Source organism: Magnolia sinica, chromosome 9 (genome assembly GCF_029962835.1).
Source record: "Magnolia sinica isolate HGM2019 chromosome 9, MsV1, whole genome shotgun sequence".
NCBI classification, from domain to species: Eukaryota; Viridiplantae; Streptophyta; class Magnoliopsida; order Magnoliales; family Magnoliaceae; genus Magnolia; species Magnolia sinica.
This window is the reverse complement of record NC_080581.1, coordinates 15,349,040-15,372,046: the sequence shown is the minus strand read 5'-3', so window position 1 is coordinate 15,372,046 and position 23,007 is coordinate 15,349,040. Positions and strand designations below refer to the sequence as shown.

The 23,007-nt window shown below is 39.0% G+C and overlaps 1 protein-coding gene and 1 non-coding gene across 7 annotated transcripts in view; both read right to left on the bottom strand.

Annotated features, from left to right (window-relative positions):
• LOC131256974 (formin-like protein 18) overlaps window positions 1–23,007 on the bottom strand; it is a 128,618-nt gene that overhangs the window by 19,064 nt on the left and 86,547 nt on the right. For all 6 annotated transcript variants that reach the window (XR_009177031.1, XM_058258102.1, XM_058258101.1 and 3 more), the window contains one exon: window positions 15,017–15,111. Coding sequence is in view for 5 of the 6 variants with exons in the window: in XM_058258102.1 (XP_058114085.1) it covers window positions 15,017–15,111 (95 nt within the window). In the remaining variant the exon portion in view is untranslated. The remainder of the gene's footprint in view (window positions 1–15,016; window positions 15,112–23,007) is intronic.
• LOC131257058 (U2 spliceosomal RNA) lies at window positions 16,726–16,914 on the bottom strand. Its single transcript, XR_009177080.1, has one exon. It is a non-coding gene; the product is annotated as a U2 spliceosomal RNA (small nuclear RNA).

Genomic DNA, 23,007 nt, shown 5'->3' with positions numbered 1-23,007 from the left:
TTCTCCAGTTCTGTGTTCCCTTTATCGCGCTTTTGGGGATGTTATTTCTGGTTCGAAGGATCTTGTCTCTGAATCTTTTCCTATTTGTGCTTCATGGCATTTCTTCATAGGCTGGCTAGGAGTATACTTTCCTTGGACATTTGCTGACTCTAGAAGAGCATATTCGAACCCTGATCGACTTCCTCTTCAACATTATCAATTGAGAGATATGATTAAGAAATCGAATGGATGTATCTCTAGAAAAATAAAAAGCAATGGTCCCATTGATTTTCATCAATTTCCATTGACTAGTTATCCCGAAGATGTGGCAACTGTTGACGATGATTCCATCTCATTTGGTGAGCATTCTTTCCTTGTTTCTATCAGATCCAACAATCTTCCATGGAGGGAAGGTAACGTATTCTGGCGTGAACCGTATTATCCTAGTAGGTTCGCTCGTCTGTTCGGCTTTGATTAAACTGTACCGGAGACTTGTGATATCATCACTAGAGCGATGAGAAGTTATGGCATTGGGCCGTATAATTGGGCCTTGATATGGAAGCAGCTCTTGAATGTTCATACTCGATCACATTTCATAATTCCTAGCTATAATTATCCGGTTAGCGCTTCTTACTGCTGGATGTGATGGTGGGTTCATCAGTATTACTTGGCAGGCAATTATCACCCAGTAAATCACGCCATATGGATTCCTCCTCCTCGCCTAAAAGATTATCAGAAAGACCAAGGCATTGGCTATTTTGAAGAAACAGATCATGCCCCCTTTCAAGGCCAACTTTGCATAAGGATTTCTTTAGAAGACGCTATTTATGCAGTAAAGCCCGCTGATGCCCTTGAAGGATGGATAACTTTCGGCACTCCTTTAATGAATACTCATGAATCTCCCTCAAAGAGTGATGATTCCTTACAGTTCTACCCTCCACCTTTGCAAATATTACGGGATAACTCTCCTTTAACGTCAGAAAGGCAGGAAACGGCAAGACATCGTCATCCACCTCAGAAAGATAAACATATTATCATCGAAGACTCGTCCTCTTCAGAAGAATAAATATATTTTGAAACACCTGGCTTTAGAATAGAAGATACTAAGCATTGAATATTTTGGCCTGACTTAATATAATTGTAATTTGCATTTATTTCAAAAGAAACGCATTCTACATATGGAATTTTCATGATTTATGTCATCATATCAAACAATTGACATATTTGGGCATATTTCAAATAGATATGTGATCATATATTCTTGCATCATCTTGATATTACATGTTCTTATATATGTATTTTAGAATAGGTAACTTCTTTTTAATGCCAACTTATATTATTGAAAATACTGTGATATTTTGAGATAGTTTGCCTCTTCATAAATCTCCAAATCATGATTCATTTCAAGCATATTTATTTATGCAATTGTCTAACATGATATTTAATGAAGAATTGAAATAAAAACATCAACATATTATGAATGTCAGTACGGGATCCCCTATATGATTTTTGTTTTGATAGGCGGTACTAAATTTCAATTTAGTTAGATGATCACACACGGTTTAAGCTCTTGAGTAGTGGAGCCACACAGTTTTTTAGACTCTTGAGTAGTGGAGTCGGGTCTCACATGATAGTCTCTGTAACTCTCATGAGTTCACTGGACTTCTCACAGCTTGGTGAGTTCACAAACCGCGATCCATCAGAGGGGCCCAATGAAGCTACCGGGGCCATGAACTCGGTTGGATTTACGCACATGGTTGGTCGCAGTAACTCTCTAGAGTTCACGGGGCACACAAAGCGACCTTTGGGGTACTAAATCTAGGGCTGTCAGTCCATCAATGAGTAGGTTTAGGCCCATCCTCATGAGTTACTACTGAAATCAAGCCAAGAATCTGGGGGGCTTTATGCATGGTTGGCCTATATATGGACATGACCAAAGAGCGCACACTGCTGCCCGCAGTTTCTTCGTCTGCAAGGTCGGGCCCATTCACAGGAGGGCAATTTCATCCGTTCCCCGTGACACTGCCGGAAAGCTATACAGACGGCACAGGTGTTACGCGTGACTGGTTGTTGAGGACTTTTTGGCCTTCTAAGGCTTTTAGTTGCTAGCTCCATCCGCTGCTCGCATGGGTATACGTACGATGGACTTCATGGGCTTTTTAGGGCCACTGGCTTCACACCGCTGCCCGAATGGCAATGAAGATAGGCTTTATGCATAGTTGGCCGTATAGGCTTGGTTAGGCTGCCTTAAGAAGTAAGCTACCATCGCTGTCATCAACTTTATATGTGGTTGGCTGTATAGTTTGTTCCACTGCCAAAATTGGTGAATCAATAATTGATATTTCGCCGTTGCTGATGATGTTCTAATAACATTCATATTATGTTTAAAACAGTATATCAACTTGGCGATGATAGGAATTACGATAAAATAAGCTTATATGAGCGATTGATGATGACAGCGATAGTTGCTAATTTTGGTGATAATCATCGACGTTTGGCGAATTTGACAATAATCATCGATGTCGGTTGGTAGCAATCATCACTGCTTTGGCAGCAATCATCAATGCTTCAATGCTTGGCAGCAATCATCAATGCTTCAATGCTTAGTAGCAATCATCAATGCTTTGGCAGCAATCATCAATGCTTCTAATGCTTGGTAGCAATCATCAATGCTTCAATGCTTGACAGCAATCATCAATGCTTCTAATGCGTTTGAGAAGCTTCACTTGAAAATTTGCGCTTTTTATTCTCATGAGGGGAAGTACATGACTTTGTTTTTCGCAGCTCTTTTTCCCTTCTACTTGTCATGCCCCCTTTTGATGTAGAAGCATTATAGCGATGATCTTCTAAATCAAAATCAGAAACATCTTCAGGGATGACACTTCTTGATGAAGTGCGCATTGACCGGTGTATTAATACCCCGTCCATCTTGATCAACCACTCTGTACGCTCCATTTGAATATACTTCTCTATAATGTATGACCCGTCCCATTTAGGCTCAAACTTGCCCCTTGTTCTGCGGGTCACCATTGCTGGTCTTTTCAACATTAGTACTGATTGACTGTGACCATATTTACTGAAGACTCTGCTCCCAATCCTTGAAATCTTTCTCTCTTCTTCTAATCGACTCCAATAGGGACTTGAATTCCTTTCCCATGATTTAAACAAGTCGGCTCTTCATCATCGAAACCCATCCTTTTCATCATTTTTCTGCTCGCCAGACTGTATTTCTTGAGATCGCGAGATGTCATCTTTCCGTGGTACACATTATTCTCAGCTCTTGCTTCTATATTTACTTCTGAAGAGGCATAAAATTCAATTGGCTCTGGATATTTTGCATTGGCTTCAACATGAAACTTTCCCGGAACAGCTGGAAATGGCTTGTTTCTTTCGACATATGGCAATGGTACTGTATAATTTGACTGCGGGATTTTCAACTGTTCAGGCGATGGTAACGTTAAGGGCGGTTGTCCTGGTTGTCTCAGATGTCGCGGCACAAAATAAAACTTCTTTTTTGCTTCTGAAGTTTCAGATGATCCTACTTTTTCGGATTTTCCTTTTATTATTTTCACATGGGCATTTTTCAGGGTTTTGCTTTCATCATTCTCTTTTTCTCTCCTCTGGCGAAACCGTCGTAGTAACTAACATATGCAAAGAAGGCTTCGGCCTCTATATATGGTCTTGCATCAGCCATTACCTTATACTATGTTGTGACCGCGCTAATCACATGACAAACAACATCAGTAGTTAAATCTCCTATTTCCAATGTCATTGTAATCTTGCCGAGTGCATGCTGTCCATCTTGATTAAAGCCCTGTATCATCATTCCACTAGGGCGCAGATCAGAACGACGGTAACCCAATTTTTTCAATATTGTTAATGGTAACAGGTTCACCGTAGATCCATTGTCGAGCATAATCCTTTTCACTTCTTTCCTGCGAATATGGCCTACTATCATCAATGGTTTATTATGCCCTGTATCACAAGCTAGATCATCATCAGAGAATGAAACTATTGCATACAGTCTTCCTGCTCTTTGCGTTCTTCATTTTCCATTTCCACCAGTAACGTTTCTCGAACATTGTGATCGGATAGCGCTTGAATCAGACTTTGCCTGAAATCTTCTGATAACTTTAACGCGTTGTAAATGCTTAACCGAGCTGGTATACCCTTTAAATGATTTACGACGTCGTAAGTTACTTTGGCTATTTCATTCTTCTCTTCTTTCCTGTCACTATCACGCTAATCCTTGATGACCTTAGTCCTTGTCGTTCCAACTCTCTGCCTCGGGGGACTTGCCATTCTTTTACCCGACCGTAGCGTAATTACTGCGGCTTTCCTCGTCATCTCACGACTTTCTTTCTTTGCTCGTTCACGAGCACTGTCTTGAACTGTCAACACGTTCACCGTCGCACTTGCGTCCCTTCCTTTTTCTTTTCTGATTACTATTTTGCCCCTGTTTATCATTCTTTGTATTATGCATTTCAATGTATAGCAATTTTCTGTCGGATGCCCTATCAGACATGGTAGTGGCAAAAATCTCTCTTGATCTTCTTGCATCTTCAGGGTGCTTTGATGTAGGTAATTCTATTGTGCCAGCTTTCAGCAACTAGTTCATCATGGGAACAACATCTTCTTTATTTAATGCAAACCCTTCATGAGAATTAAGCGATCTGGGCCTTTTTCCAGTGAACCTACTCCCAGGACGGTTTAATTCTTCCTTTCACTCTGTCCTTTTTTCTCTCAAATTCCTTGTTTCTTGATTCCTTTTTTCATGGTCCACAATATTTGCCATTAACCTAGCGGGTCCCCCTTCTGGCCGTTTCATAGTGAAATGCTGGCATCTTTCGAGTCATCAGCTCTAGGACATGGGCTTTGGTGGCTAAGTCACAGAAAGTCTTAATATCGGCACTAGTGAGACCGAACGCAATTCCCGTTTCCATGGAATTTAAGCACATCGTGACCTGTTCTTTTTCTTCTGGTAACTGCCTGCACGAGGCTCCCAATGTCTTCCATCTGTCTATGAACTTCTCCACCGGTTCCCCTTCTCTCTGTCGTACTGAAGCCAACTCTGTAATGCTGACATTGCGTTCTGAGGAGACGAAGTTTGACATAAAGGCATCCTGCATCTGCTCCCACGTATGTATCGATCCTGGAGTCAGACTAGAGTACCATCGGAACGCTTTACTTGTCAAGGATGATACGAACAAATGCAAACAATACTGTGGTATTGTAGAGAAATTCCCCATGCTGGTGATAAAGTGCATCAAATGCTCTTCCGGTGATCCCTCTCCATTAAATTTTTGAAAATCCGGGTGCTTGAAGTTAACTGGGAACGGAACATCTTCTACTTCTCGCGGGTATGGTGTTCAATATCTGAACCGAAAGACATTTTCGCGTTCTCTTTCCACTTTGGTAGCTTCCTTAACAACTTGTCGTACTTCCTCTTGAGTTATGGTCCTTACTACCGGAGCAGACCCAAGCGATCTTGCCCCCTGTGGCGGGAAACCTTCAGGTTAATGTTCTTGTCCGTTCATCGTACCCATCAATGGCGGAGCCGCTATCTGAGCTACGTTGTGCGCAAGAGTTGTCAGGGCCTCTCTGAGATTTTTACATTCTTCCATCAATATTCTCTTTGCTTGCGCCATTTCATTCATGCGATCTTCCGTAGTCGGCATAGTCCCCTGATCTGTTCCGGCCATGTGTACTGTGGCTTCCCCACTTCTTGATGAAGTCGTATTTAGAGTGGGATAAGAATATGGTGGTGTGATGGGGCTTATAAGGAGAGGAGTCTCGTTTGATTTTCCCATACTTCCACTGCAGCTGATCGATCGAGACAACACAGAAGTAGGTGATCTCATGAGTAGCGCTTTTCCTTTTTGTTCTTTTGTCCATCGGGCTCTTGGAGCAATCAGAGCCGGGAAGTCACGTGATGCAAACTGTGGAGCCGTATGCTCAGGATATATGGCAGGAGGAGCCAATTCGAGATTCTTTCTGGCAACGTTCCGTGTTATAGGTCCCCTGGTTTGTGGTGAAGGCAAACTTGTTCTTGCATTTCGAGCTTGCTTCTTCGAGATGTCACGACAGTCCAATTCTCATCATCTTCTGGTTCTTGAGGTGAAGCAAATACGACTCCAACCATTGTTCAAGCTGTGTCATTTTTGCTTACAAAAGACTGGGTTTCGCGCCTCAGTGGCTGGTCTAGCGCATATTCCACCATGAATCCGGTTGCAGTGAAGTAAAAGTTTACCTTCATTGCTAAGTTTGCCATTTGATTGTAGTTCGCAATTTATCTTTTTACCTTCAGAATGAACCACAAAAATTATAATTATTGTTTGAATAACAACATAATTTATCTAAGATATGAAGGAGAGGATGTTCCCACTGAGAGTCGCCATTTTGGCGTCAGAAAGACGCCAAACTACAATGAAAGTTCTATAGTACTCTCTCAATATTAATATTAAATAAGATAGTCCCCAGTGGAGTCACCATTTTGTTTCGACAAGAAAACAAATGTATTTCAATTTGGGAGATTATCTTATTCAAATATAACAGAGAAAGAATATATCAAGAACAATCATCGTATTATTAATTTCGAGTTCATTTACATCCTTGGGGTCCCTTGATTCTAAGATAAATTATCTAGAATACAGAATGTAGAAATTGACAAAGTTCAAATGTCCAAGCCGGATGTCAAATTCGGCAGCACTTCGACTCGGGATTTGATCATCTCTTTAAGAGGGATATGATATGGATCCAATCAGCTGATTTCTCTTCTTGAAGCTTGAACAGAAGAAGAACGAGCGCCTGATCATTTTGATAGCATGTCGGCTTCTTATCATTATAGACTGAAGGACAGTCTGGTTGCGCGGACCTGCGCAACCAACATGGACAACAAGTCTTCTCTTTAGTCCTACCTTTAGTCTTCTCGCGCAAACCATGGGCTTCTCTTTAGTCCTACCTTCAGTCTTCTCTGCTGCTCTGCACTTCTTCCAAAATCTTCGATCCTCCAAATGAGGGGAGAAAGGGGTATTTATAGGCCTTCACACGTGCGAAACCTCGATCTTGGTGCCAAGGGACCCACCTTTCATTGAGTTTGAACATTTATGGACAACAAGTCCAAAAATCAGTTGCGCGACCGCGCAACTGAATTATTGGTTGCGCGGACCCGCGCAACTGATATGTCTTGCGTAGACCCGCGCAAACCCTCCTTAAAAGTACTTGTTCTTCTCCTTTTTCTGTTTCCTTCCTCTTTTTACTTTTCAATCTTCTTTTCTTCAAATCTTTCCCTCTTATTTTCATGCCTCAACAGATACTGATTATGCCCAACTTGGAACACAAATGAAGAAGATGATAACGATCAACTTCGGCCACAACTCCCCCTCAAGCACATCATGGTGGGACACATTTTCTTGAATTGCTGCTTGTTTGTAGGTTAAGCTTTCGTTGTCTGTTGAATCTTTTCTTCAAATAAAAGGCCATAACCAAACTAGACAATTATCGAGCCACCAAACCACCATTCACATGCAAAATCCTCTCAAAGACATGCAACACTATATAACAAGTGAGTTAACTACACTCACAACAGTTAAGAGGGGGACTACACCTACAATGGTATGTGAAAACACATGTAACACTGCACAACATGTGATGGACTACACCCATGACTGATAACAAAGGCTTGGTAAAGGAAAAAATGATAAAAGGAAAAGGAAAAGCTCCATTGCTCATCCTCTACATTAAGTTGGGTTGAGCATTATATTAAACGGTTTGCATGTGTAACTACCTCTAAGCACAGAGGGTGAACACTAACTACACAATATCCATCCTTAATATGAATTTGGACCTGATTTTACAACTTCATAACATCAAAACATGAAGACCAGTAAATTTTAGCAAAAGGACCCAAAGCAAGGGCCATCCGGCACCCGTTTCTCACCAAAAACATCATAGTGCCCCCAAATCTTGACGAAATTTTACGTTTCTTGTTTTTGATGATTGCTAATGATCAACCACACCTAACCCATGTAAAAAGTCTGCCCAAAAAGCCCTAAAACATAACACAACAAAAAAAACCTGAATCTAGATTGTTTCCCGACTTTTTCTAATTTGCGTGAAACGCTCTTAAAAACTAATAAAAAATCCCATAAAAATCACAATTAATCCTCCAAAATCCTCTTCCAAACCCCATATTTTCTGCTTTAGATGTTCACCCGGCCGGACCCATTGATGTTATTTGTAGGGTTATTTGATGTCAATAGTGGCGCCGTTATTGTGGGTTTCAAGCAGGTCCAAAAAACTACCCTGATGCCAAGTGGAAAGTAGAGAGAGAGAGAGAGAGAGAGAGAGAGAGGTTATGGAAACAAGAGAAATGTCATGTTATGGCCCAAAAGACTAATACACACATATTAACTCGAGAGAAACTTGCGTATAGTGCTCCATAATAGTACATGGATAACATACACAATCACATATATTTTCCTACACCCTTTTTCTCAACTGCTTGATCACTTGGTTTGTCATAGTTCAAAGCTGAAAACATTTTTGCGACTCGTGTAAAATCAATCCCTTTATCTCATAACCCAGGCTCCACATCCCATGGGTTAGGACCTCAGCCGAACCCACTTCACGTGGGTTCCGCTTCACACGAGCCACCCACCACCCCGAGTGTGCCCCTACATCCCACAGGCCACCCCACTCGAGCTTAATGTGAAAATGCCCTTGCATTAGTGAGCCAATAAGCTTTTAATATTGGCTTCCTCTTTTTTATTTTTAAAATTTTTTACTTTATTTTATTTTATATCTATATTTAAAGTAGGATTGCTTCATAGACCCATGCAATGCTCTTGAGTATCAACGATATTATTGATAATATCACCGATATTATTAGTATTGCCAGCTCGACGATATAAATAACATTGGCAGTTTAAAAAATTCCAAGTATTAGCAATAAATCGTTGTATATTGCTAAGTATAAACACTGTATTGATATCACCAATGTATTGCGATATTTCCAGGTACATAAATTTCAGGTATTGATTGTATCAGTGATATCATCGTCCATACAATATCGTCGATGACCACCCTTGCGACAAAAAGCATGCTAATTTCTAAAGAAAAGTCAGAAAAAAAAAATAGAGAATAGAAAAAACTTCTAATTTTCTTTTCAGATCTAAATTTGGGGGTAGATTTCAACACCTCGGCTTCATTTTCTACAGATCAAATCTCCCATAAGGGGGAAAATCGCGGACCAAAACTTCAGTGGGCAAGAATGAAGGAGGTATGAAATATTGCATAATGAGTTTTTTGGTTTGATTTTCTCATGGATTTCACTTCAAATCCATGTTTATACATGATTTTCATGCATTGCTACGAATTTGGGTGAAAACTTGGGAGATTATAACATCAAAATGGGAAATTTGGGGAAATTGGAGAAAACCTTTTCTCGCCTTAAAATAAGTAATGGGGACCCTATTTTTTAATATGATGATGAGAAGGGGCTGATCTATCAATTCATGCTCATCTCTTGATTTTTCAATTTTTTAATTATCTATATTTCAAAAAAATATATTAAAAATGTTTAACTAGAAAAAAAATACTTGCAACCTTTTTTGTACATATCTATTATCTTTCAATGTTTTCTTATTTATAGTCCATGTTTATGATCAACAGGTTGCATTTGTTAGTGGAAAATCAGATTCTTATTTAAAACAAATTTAAAAATCTGTTTATTTTTAAAAAATCCATTTGATTTTTTTTTTTGGTATGGATATTTCATGCATGGTTTTATGATGAAATGCATGTATGTATATGTGTATATGTATGCATGGATGGATGGAGGGATGGAACATAGATGTGCATATGTATGCATGGATGGATGGATGGAACATAGATGTGCATATGTATGCATGGATGGATGGATGGCTGGAACATGGATGTATACATGTATGCATGCATGGCTAGATCGAAGGATGGTTGAATGGGTGGTTGGTTGGATGGATGGATGAACATGTATGTATGTATGTATGGATGGATGGATGGATGGATGGATGGATCATGTATGTGTGTGTATATGTATGTATGATAAAAAAACATGAGCGCAACTTACTTTAGATAAAATAAAGACTAGGACCCAACTAAAAAACATATGCACACGCTATGCATGCATGGATTGGATGGATGGATGGATCATCATGCATTTGTTTATGTATGTACGTATGCATGCATGGATGAATAGATGGACAATTGGATGGATGGATCATCATGCATGTGTTAATGTATGCAAGCATGCACGGATGGATGGATGGAAAGATCATCATGCATGTATTTATATATGTAACAACTACGAGCCACTTCTTAACTCCATGTGGGTATGAGGGTTGTCTAGATAGGAATGTTTTTTTAGTTCTTTTACATTTTAAATGTCTTAGTTATTGTTTGGTACCTACATTGTATTATGTTAACTCATTTTAGTTACTATTGAATTGATTATTTACAACAACACATGCTTTTAGGCCACATTAAATGGAAACTTATTATGTATGCATCTTTTTGGCAAGGTTTTTATTACTAAATATGCAATACGTGTATTTTTAGCATTTTCTAAAGTTTCATTGAAAAATCCCACCGGTTTTCCCATGCTTCCCTCAGCCAATGATTCATTTAAGGGTATCGGTGATAACGATACAATGATTCTGTATCCCCAACCAACGATACATGTAATGATACCGGTACAACGAACATTGTATGCATGGAGCTTTGGAGATTATGCAATTATTTATTCAATAAAAAACTTGGCCATTTAAGTTGTGCTTCTTGTGAATAGAAACATCATCTAGAGGTGAGACTCTTCTATAGGCATGAAAATAGGATGACTCAACCCAATGCTTCATTGGACCAAACTAGACAATAAACGGCTCTAGATCTGAGTTTGGATTAGAAAAGGTCTAGGTCTAAAAGTTCACCCCAATTCCTAAATGAGTCAGGACTTGGACCTGATGATGCGGGACAATTAACCACTTGTTCTAAAAGCTCGAACTGATAAAGCATGGCGAATCAATCCCTTTATCTCATAGCCTAGGCCCCACATCCCATGGGTTAGGACCTCGGCCGAACCCCCCGTCGTGGGCCCCACTTCACACGAGCCACCCGCCTTACATGGGTGGGGCCCGCCTCACACGGGTCGCCCACCCCGAGTGTGCCCCTGCATCCCACAGGCCACCCCACTCGAGCCCGGTGTGAAAATGCTCCTGCATTACCTGACTTTTAAATGGGCCCAATTTAGACCAACCTAAATTGGATCTAAGCCGACCTAGACCCAATTGAGAGCCAAACCCTAAATTCCAAATACCTTGTGTTTAGAGAGATGTCTATGTGTGTATAACTATTTAATTTACACTATATTTAAGCTTTGATTAGTATATAGTGTTCGTGATGATTTTTTTACTCTCTATTGTCATATTAGGTTCTCAAAGAAATGGGAGTTGTACTTGTGTGTGACTATTAATTTACGCCATATTTGGTCTTTAACTACTATACATTGTTCATGGATGATTTTGCTTCTTTTAATCCATAATCTAATATTAGTTTCTCGAAGAAAAATTATACTTGGGTGTTATTTCTAAAATTTTCTTAACTTTTTCTAAGATGGCAAGAGACCACATGCTTTGGAGCTTGTTTGATTTAAAGCCTACAGAGAACCAACATATATGGGGCATCATTTTTTTGAAAATCACACAATCATTCTTTTAGAACCAACCCAAATTCGACCTAGACCCGGCCCAAACCCAACTCACTAGATAAGCGCATCGGGTTTCAATCCTCTTATACCAAAGCAGGCCGATGAAATCAATGGGTCGGCTTATTTGGACTAGTGTTTTAAATAGCGGTAGCGTGATTCGTAGCGCTCAACCCTCTATAGCGTGTAGCATAAGCTACACAATACTTCTATTTTTTAATTTAAAAATAAAACAAATATAACAAATAGTTGAAAAAAGGAATATATATATATATATATATATATATATATATATATAAATGCCTAAAAGATTATTCATTTTATCAATTATAAGCATGTTCAAACAAGTTATTAGTTATCATTTATCAAAAGGTAATCCACATATATAAGCCAAATCAAATAATTATTACATCGACAACTTTCTAAGCAAACCACTTTAATTAACAATGTCTAATTGAAACCACAAGTCACAATTATGAAAAGAAATAAAAATCCCATGGGTTAAAAGTATCAAGTACAATACAAGTGTCACATTCCTTAACATTAGATACAAAGAAATCATGAAAAAAATAATAAAAAAATAAAATAGTAAAAAAATACATTGTAGCTTATGCTACGCGCTACATAGCTATAGCATATGCTACGACCCTTGTAGTGTACGCTACAGGGGATTTACGCTATTTAGGACGCTATGTAGCGCTACATCTACGTTATGCTACGTAGCGTATGCTACCACTACACTACGGGCGCTATTTGAAACACTGATTTGGACATGCACTCGACTAACAGCCTACCTAGATATTAATGGGTTGCTTATCAGGCCGAAGGGAGATGATAAGGCAGAGCTGGGAGAAACTGGAATATGGTATGGCCATTGATATACATTACATGTGGCAGGGTTATCCATCAATCTGAACTTTCCAATTAGTGGGCCTCATTATAGACAGACCACGTTTCCAAAATCATACTTATCAGAAGACCGTAGGCATAACTTATCTATATTCTATACTTTACGGCACTTTAGTGTTGACCGTTAGATATTTTTCCTTTCCACCATATATTTGAAGGCCAATGCTTAGATGACTAGGATCAATGTTCAATGTACTGATGGTATTGGCTGGTACTATAAGTATCACAAGGTACCAATACGAGATACAAGGGGAATTGAAAATTTCCCTTGTATCCCTCGTTATACCACATATATTGTATTGTTCAATCACCTTTATAAAACTTTCTTGTATCAACGATACAATTGATATGTATCATTGATACTCGTGCAGTGACATTTTGGGGGAAAAAAAAATCAAAGAAAACCCATATATCCTAAAATTTCTCTAGGAATTGTTCATAGCTGTGCATTTAGGCAACTCCAGTTGATTAGTTTACTAACAAATCTCTTTTTTGGTGGAGAATCGCGATTTGGGAGTGAAAACAGCACAGAGCCATTCGATGAGATAAGTCAGTTTTTCTTGTTTAGATTCATTTCTTTTCTATAGATTATGCAAGTTACAAATCTGGATCTGCGCATGAATTCCATGCACTAACATGATTTAATACAAGTTTGTTCGAATTTAAATGTTGAAAACGGAAGAAATTGGAAAATCCAAAAATCTTCCCTTTTCACCTTAAATGCAAGTAGAGTACGAAAAAATTATATGTTGACAGTTGATACTTGTAGGCTGATCGATACATTAGCCACACTTTTTTTCTTTTTCTTTTTTTTTTGAAAACTAAATATATTTTTAGTTAAAAACAATGAAAAACTATCATGCATACTTTATTTTTGTAATGGTTTCAATTAAAAGTGTATAATCATGTCTCTTTCAACATCTCCTGAAGTTTCATTGAAAAATTTCATCATTTTCTCAATGTTTACCCAATGTTTCACTGAGACAACAATACATTCTGCGATATTTCCCGTGCTTTAATGACATGTTTCTGTATCCTATGCGTGCAATACTGATGTATATAACATTGGCTACGATCATCCGGTCTATGTGTATCTCGAATCAAGTTCCATACATAGTGGGTTCCATTAGATTGACAATCCTAACTGAAAGATAACCCCACCACGTGTAATGCAGCAATATGGCTCTACCATATTCTGGCTCTTCTGGCTCTACAGTATCATCTCCCAAGGCTAAACTACATGCCTCATTACCAAATGGATCAGCACTGGAACTCACTTTGACCCAATCTAACCCAACCCATTTGCACCCCTATTCTTCTAGACCTCTTTGGGAGAGATTCGGTTAGGTTTTGGTCTATCCTTTTATCCATATTTCTTTCTATTACCCTGCACAATTGAAGATTTGTGGCAACTCAAGGTGGAGGCTTCATAACTGGCACTTATCAATTGGTTTCTTCTCCATATTAATTGCTACAACAGGATTGATATTGGGTGGGAGTACACAAATGACAGCACTATCCCACCCAAAGCAATAGCAGAGCCTATTGAAGGTGGGACCACTAACTGGTCTGGGAATCAATACTAGGTGGGACAGTGCTGGTATGTGAGCGGTCCTAATATTTGTGGCTTCATAACTGGTATGTATACAAGAGCTTTTCAATTGGTTTCAACTCCATATTATTTGCTACAACATGATTGATATTGGGTGGGAGTACTCATATGCCAGCATGGTCCCACCCAAAGCAATAGCAGAACCTATTGAAGCTGGGACCAATAACTGGGCTTGGGATCAATAGAAGGTGGGACTTTGCCAGCATGTGAGTGGTTTCAATATGAGCCCCTACCATGTCCATGGACGATTCCAAGACCTCGATAAAAGAGGAAGGTTGATGTCTTGTAGGAAGCTAATTGTAAAACTTTTGCCAACCTACCACTCAAAAGCCAACCCCAAATAAGTAGTCATGTATATGTGAAAATCATTATGTACATGTATATCCAAAAGTACAGAGGCATACATAAAAACTGATTGATTGATTGATATATAAATAGGTAGATGCATTTGTGTATGGGCAAGCAACCTGCACACGTGGACATAAAATACACATGGACATAAAATATAGAAGAACAATGATGACGAACTCCGTTCTTGTTCACAACATCTGATAAGCATATACCAGCTGAAACTGAAATGAAATACTAATTGTTGGCATTATATTTCATAGACAGCCCAAATAAGTAGACATGTATGTGAAAATGTACATGTACATGCCAACTGAAACATATGCCAGCTGAAACTGAAAGAAAAGACTAATTGTTGGCATTATATTTCAAAGACTGCTGCCTAATGGCCTAGTGGAAGAAAAAGCATCACTTTGGATGAAAGGTGTTACCTTGCAGAGATAGTGCATGAGAGTCATCTTGTTGTTACGGGCACGTGTTTCAGCGAGTTTAAGGAGGCTATCTAGCTTAAAGCCAATAGCAGAACCTACATCGATTATGAAACTTATTATATGGATGAAGAAATGAAGAATGAAGAATGAACAATAGAAAATAATTAGAATGATGGACATAAGATGCATTGCTCTGGGCATGGCTACATATAATGCACATGATACCAACTGTGCACACAAACACAAAGCTTACAGAATAATATTCTAGACGATACATCTAGACATTGGTATTCAAGATAGGCTCTAGTCTTCTTAGAGATGGTACCAACCACTTTACAAAATTTTGCAAGCAATTATGTGAGAATCAATGTAAGCTCCCAAATTCAGAATTTATTACTTTGAGATTTTGTTTAAATGGCAGTTGGTATTAGAGAAGAAAATGAATGAGAAGAGAAAAAATACGGATAAAGAAAAAGACAGCTTAAATCCCTTTTTCTCTCTAAACACTCATGAGTGCAAAGATTATACAATATGTAACACTTCTAACATTCAACCTCCCCGATATCATTGTTTTAAATATCGATGATATCAGCCAATATATCCCACGATGTATCTTGTATCTCACTTGTGCGATACAAAACACGCCGTGCTGATATATCCCACATGTTCGATCCGGTAAGTATTTTCAATTTCCAATCTTTTCTTTTTGTTGAAATTATGTTAAATCAATGTCAAGTGGTTACAAATTCATTGGTTCTTCATGTTTTGCATGAAAAATCATGGAGTTGAAACTTTGATTTCAATATTCATTGGTCCTTCATGTTCTCAATGTTTTTTTTTTTTTTTTTGAAAATTTCCTTCAACCAGCTGTTAATTGAGATTAGTTTTGAAGTATTTAGGAGTACTTGATGAAATGATCATCACAAACACTCTAATTTCAAAATTTAAGTGTAGGTGGTCCGATTTGGGGAAAATTCGAAATTTACCCAATTTCTCCCGAATTGCTTGCAATGTCGCACTCCAAACATGCAATCAAGCATCCATGATGGCTGATCTACTGATTTGTTAAGTCATTGTCAATTTTCAGAAAATAAAAATCATTTTAATTAAAATTAATTAAAAATTATTAAAATATTGATTTTATTTTTTATTTTTTTTTTTCGAAATTTTCCTTCAACCAGCTATCAATTGAGACAAATTTCATAGTATCTAGGAGTGTTTGATGAAATGATCATCACATACACTCTAAATGTTATGCATTCAATTTGAATATAGTTGCATTAGTTCAGTCAGACAGCACATAGCTTAGGAGCTTATACAAAGGAAACGTATTATGTGCACTTCTTTTTTGAAATGTTATGATTTAAAAGCGTGTATTAAGGTCTTTTTTAACAATCCCTGGAGTTTCATCAAAAAATTCAACTATTTTCCTAATGTTTCCCAATGTTTTCCAAAGTGTAATAAATTATCCGATACAAATGATATATCCCGTGCAATAACCGATACGTATTTGTATCCCAAGGATGCGATACGTAACACGATACCGATATTTCGAACATTGCCCGATATCACCCATGCCTAGCTCGCCCAAGATGTAATTGATATGATGACGACTGGTAGCCTTTGTGAAGATGTCAGCCAATTGGTTGTTAGAATGAGCGAATGGCACAGTGACAATCATTTTTTTCTCCATATACTTGGCTTTTTTTAAGGGTTGACTGAGCCTATGTAGAAGTACAATGCATGGGCGACACATGAGGACCCCAGCAGCAAGCTGCTGAGGTTGGCCCTCCCCCACAAGAAATTTGATTAATATCATATTACTCAATGGACCATGTATCAAATATTGAACTAATAAGAATAGATACTAAATCATAGCCAAAAGGTCGAAAATCTTTCATGTAAGAACGAATTATTTGCAAAATGGATGGCAGCTTGATTGCCACTGTGACAAGGAACCAGAATGCCAATATCAAATCTCATTTCATGGAGAAGAACGAATTATTTGCAAAATGGATGGCAGCTTGATTGCCACTGTGACAAGGAACCAGAATGCCAATATCAAATCTCATTTCATGGAGAAGAGGTTTAAATCATATGGGGTCACAAAAAGTATCAGCTATCACTTAATTTCATGAAGAAGAGGTTTAAATCATATGGGGTCACAAAAAGTATCAGCTATCACTTAATTCTCAGCTTGCGAACTACTGATGCATTCTTACTACACGTGTAGTCCACATATCTTGGGCTTGGTCATATGCCTGGGGTAGAGTCTTTAGGCCCATATGTTATTGTTTCATATTATCTCCAAGCGAGGGGGTATAATTGTAATTTCCATATGGTTAGTGATTGCCTTTCTTCTACTCTTTTCTTCATAATTAACTACATGGTATCAAAGTGTGAAGGGCGGAAGACCCTCTCTCCTTTTCTTTTTCCCTTCATCTTTCTTCTACTATTTTCTTCGAGATTAACTACATGGTATCAAAGTGTAATTGATCCGATATCTTGCTCTTTCTCTCTCCATCGTTTTCTCTTCTTCCTTTTTATCTTTTTTTTTTCCTTCTTTTTGAAGATTTTTTCTTCTTCTTCTTTTTGAAGAAATCCTAACATGCTTGGGGTGGGCCAAACCTAATCCCTCTCCCACATTGTAATCATGTTCAACAAAAGCGTGTAAGGCCCAATTTTATGTTCTACCTATGTGATGGGTCGAAGTGAGCCATTTCTCATTTACAGTTGCATCTACAGTCGGATCTGAAGGTTAAGGTCAGATTTGAAGACATGAGTTATGCGTGAAGATTGTTGATGGTATGGATAGAAGAAAATGTGCATGGATGAAAGCCAGAAAGTAGGTAATGAGCTAGTTGATTGTGTTCATGGATATATACATCCTTCTACTTGTATAACATCCAATTCATTTGAAAGTTTCCCCTAGGGCCTGTTTGTTAACTCTTAAAAATAGCACTTAACGTGGAATTGATAAAATGCCCCGTATCAAGAGTTGTTTGTTAACGCCGAAATCGGAAAGCACTAAGTGATTTTTCATTGAATTCTTTCCGTGATAGGAGTCTGGCTTAATGGTGAATGTGGAATGCGCTCCATAAATTTTTCTATAAAAAATAAAATTTGCTTCCAAAATTACCCCTTTTCAAGTTACTAAGGAAATTTTTTCTCTTTAAATTGTTTGCGCAATACAAAACCAACTTTTAACATGTGAAACTTCTTTATGCCCCACCATGATTTATGTGTTTGATCCACACCGTTCATCAACTTTTTTAGATCATTCTAGAGCATGAGCCCAAAAAATGAAGTACATGTAAAACTCAAGTGGACCACACCATAGAAACCAACGGAAATTGAATAAAACTATTGTTGAAACTTTCGTAGAATCCAATGTAATGTTTATTTCTCATATAACCTCTTCATATGGTCACACGTACCTTGATGAAAAAGGAAAAATACAAATTTCAACATGAATATGGCCTTCTATGACCCTGAGAAAATTTCAATGGTAAGCACCCAAATTTCACTATTTCCTACAATTTGACCCACTTAAGCCTTATATATACCGCATTTTTTATTTTATGCCCCTAAATGATATGAAAAAGTGGATAGACGGTGTGGATAAATCATATACATCACCTTCAGCCCCACAGAGCCACTAACATGGCCCACCTAGAATCCCTAGTTAGAAACATCCTCCGAAAGCCTTTTGTGTGAAATCCGCATCCCATGCAGATTGTGGGTTCACGCTGCCTGCCAATGGTGTGGACGGATTGCCACCAACCTGTGGGCTCCACCATGATGTATGCGTTTCATCCATGCTGTCCATCTATTTTTCCAAATAATTTTATGCTATTAGACCAAAAAGGAGGTATATCCCAATCTCAAGTGGACCACATTACAAGTAATAGTGTTGAATGAGTGTCGACCATTAAAAACCTTTTGGGAGCCATAAAAGTTTTGGATCAAGATGATCTTTGTTTTTTCCCTTCATCTAGACCTGTATGACCTAATCAATAGATTGGATGTCAAATAAATAGTACGGTGGGCCTTAGGAGGATTTTAATGGTGGATATCCAATCACAATTGTTTTCTTGTGGTGTGGTCCACCCGAGATTTATATCCCTCTCATTTTTGGTGTGAAGCCCTAAAATGATCTGTAAAAATGGATGAACGGAATGGATGAAACACATACATCATGGTGGGGCCCGCAGGGTATCGACCACCAGCCATGGGGTTGGTGGCAGGGGGAGTAGCCAATCCGTTTCCAGCAATCCCTGTCCAGATCAGACGCGGATTAGCTATTGACAGATTGAGTAGCGAGAGTAGCTACTGAAGTGATGTCACCAAGTTCTGTAGGCCCCACCATGACGTATGTGTTGTATCCGCACCGTCCATCCATTTGTAAAGATCATTTTAGGGCATGAGAAAAAGAATGAGGTATATCCAAAGTTGTAGTGGACCCTACCACAGAAAACAGTGGAGAGAGTGACGCCCACTGTTGAAACCTTCCAAAGGTCCACTGTGATGTTTATTTGAAATCCAACCTGTTCATAAGTAATACAGGGGCATTTTCACACCAAGCTCAAGTGAGGTCGCCTGTGGGATGCAGGGGCACACTCGGGGTGGGTGAGGCCCACGAGGGAGGTCTCGTGTTTGAGACTCCTCACCGGGGGTGATTAATGCGCATTTCACACCGAGCTCAAGTGGGGTAGCCTGTGGGATGCGAGGACACACTCGGGGTGGGCAGCCTGTGTGAGGCCGTACCCATCTGATTTGGGGCCCACGAAGGGGGTTCAGCCGAGGTCCTAACCCATAAGATGTGGGGCCTACTATGAGATAAATGGATAAATTCGCCATACTCTAATATTTCGAGCATTTAGTTAAGTGGTTAATTGCCCTGCATCAAATTGGTATCAAAGTGGGAGGTCTCATGTTCAAGACTCCTCACTAAGGGTGATTAATGCAAGGGCATTTCACACCGGGCTCGAGTGGAGTCGCCTGTGGGATGCAAGGGCACACTCGGGGTGGGCGAGGCCGACGGGGGAGGTCTCGTGTTCTAGACTTCTCACCGAGGGTGATTAATGCGCATTTCACACCGGGCTCGAGTGGGGTAGCCTGTGGGATGCGAGGACACACTTGGGGTGAGCGCCCTGTGTGAGGCGGTACCCATGTGATTTGGGACCCACGAGGGGGGTTCGGCCGAGGTCCTAACCCATGAGATGTGGGGCCTGGGCTATGAGATAAAGGGATTAATTCGCCATACTCTAACAGTTCGAGCTTTTAGAGCAAGTGGTTAATTGTCCTGCATCAATAAGTTAACACATACATTAAAGAAGGGAAAACATACATATCAGCTTGATATAATACTTTTGTGGCCCTTAGAAGCTTTTAATGGTGAGCGTCACTCTCTCCACTGTTTTCTATGGTAGGGTCCACTCGAGCTTTGGATCTAACTCATTCTTTGGCTCATGCTCTAAAATGATCTCTCCAAATAGATGGACAGTGTGGATACAAAACATACATCATGGTAGGACCCACAGTAGTTGGTGACGTCACTTCAGTAGCCAGTCTTGCTACTCAACCTATCAGTAGCTAATCCAAGTTCATCCAGATCCACTACTCTACTGGACACGGGATTGACTGCTAAAGCCTCTTGCAGGAATTTCCTGCTATGGAAATGTAGGTGGGGCCCACCTTCATGTTTGTGAGAAATCCACCCCGTCCATCGATTTTGTGAGTTTATTTTAGGACATGGGACCAAAAGTGAGGTGGATCCAAAAAGTGGGGCCAAAACTATTATGCCCAATATGTGAGAAGAAATTGCCGCCACACTTATACATACAAATCATTAATTTTTTTATCTGTTTTTTTATGAATAATGATATTTTAATTTTCTATTAAGTACTTTAGCTTATTTGAATTTAATAGAATAATTTTATTTCCATTCAATAAAAAATAATTTTTTTATAATGTAAAACATTTTCAAATAGGAGATAGGGACAAATGTGTCAAATTAACATATTTCGGACATTTCATATGTTTGTTAACAAACAGGTTGTTTCAAATTCAAAACTTAATTTTCAGACTTCAGCCATAATTATCAAACAAGTTTTTTGACTTCAGATTTCAGATTCAGGCTTTAGATTTCAAATTCAGGCTTCAAATTTAAGATTCAGGCTTTAGACTTCAGATTTAACAAACGGGGCCCTAGTATGTATTCAATTTTATTTTATTTTTGTCAAGATGGTCTCCATTTGAGTCGATGTCCCTCCAAATCAATCAACTAAACTAAATGGAACAAACTATCTAATGGAATAAAGAAACCCCTAGATTAACATAAGGATAGGCTATCAATCAAGGAGAATTACTTGCATCGAAAGGGAATTGAGGGAATTTTGGGTTTGAGAGGGATTAGGGTTCATGGAAGAAAAGAGGATTTAGGGTTTATGACAAGAATGAGAAACTATGAATTGGGGTTAGGGTTCAACAAGGAAACATTGATGGGATGAGAAAGGGCAAAAGGGAATAAAACCATATGCTAGATGGGCCACACATGTACGGTCCAGTCCATACGAACATCCATATGGTTGAACGGATGGATAAATCCACACGTACTTTGGTGGGTTTTGAGGTTAGAAAGGTTAAGGTTGATGGATTTGTGGTTCTGGATGTTAGGATTTGAGAGTGGCAAAGGAAAAGGAACAAAAAAAAAAAAGTGAGAAAAGAGATGATGTTAAGAAGATACCTTTCAAAGAGAAAAATGAATAGTCATGGATTTACTCCAAGGTAACTTCCTCTTGGATTCACACCAAGGGGATGGCTTCATGCCATTAAAAAAGACTTCATTTATAAGAACATCAATAGATAAATCTCAAATTTCATTCAAAGCATCATCCGCCCTAGGGTTGGACGTCCAAGGCCTTATATAGTTCCAGATTTGGATTTTTACAAAAAAAAAAAAAAAAAAAAAAAGCTTAAGAAAAACATAGTTTGCTTTTTACCTCCTACTAAACACTTATTTCAAGATACACCCCTACTAAAAGAAAATGAAAATATAATTCAATAAATCAATTAACTAACAATAGTACTAAAGCATAAAATAATCTAAACCATCCTAAGTGCCCAATGGGTCCCGACGACGTCCATGATCAAGGTGGACTATGACAATCAAGCTGCATCCAATGGTTCGATCATGCCATCCTCGCGATCCAATGGTCAAAACTCATCCAAAACTCATCCAAGCTCGCCCTCCATGCAACCCACAAGCATCTTCTCAATGCGGGCTCTCCTATGATGTTCGTACATCCTATGTGGGGTCTTCAGCTTCTCCTCTAGACCCAAACAAGTACTTGCCTAGCCACAAGGAGACTGGGGCTCACCTCCTCCTCTAATATGTATGTAATGGCTTGTGTGAGGTAATGTCTTCATCAACTCTCCCCGGCTGAGAAGAATTCGTCTGTAGCGAAATAAAGCTCTGGTACCACTCAAGTGAATTTGGATCAATGTTTTGGAACTCTGTCTCCGTTATCCACGGACTGTCTGAAATCTACTTTTTCTTCCACTTCACTAGAAACTTCTAAAACCCTCCTTGGTGTGTGGAAACTACTTGCTGGTCCAAGATTTCCTCAATCTCCTCTCGTCTAGCACATATAGACGGCAACAGAGGAAAAGGCTAGGAAGATAGGTCGGGTAATGGCCATGGGTCCTAGGACAGGTTTGGGTCACCGTGATGATCAAGTGAAGTGTTGGATGCTACAACTAAGGACATCGTAAAAGACACAAGATCTTCCACATTGAATGTAGAACAAATCCCCATGGAAGGTGGAAGATTTATAATATATGCATTAGAACCAATTCGTTTTAGTATCTTATAAGGTCCCGCACTACGAGCCTATAGCCTCTTAATGGTTCCATGAGGAAACCGCTCTGGCCTAATATGGACCATCACATAGTCGCCTACCTGATACTCTTTTAATCTACGATGAGAG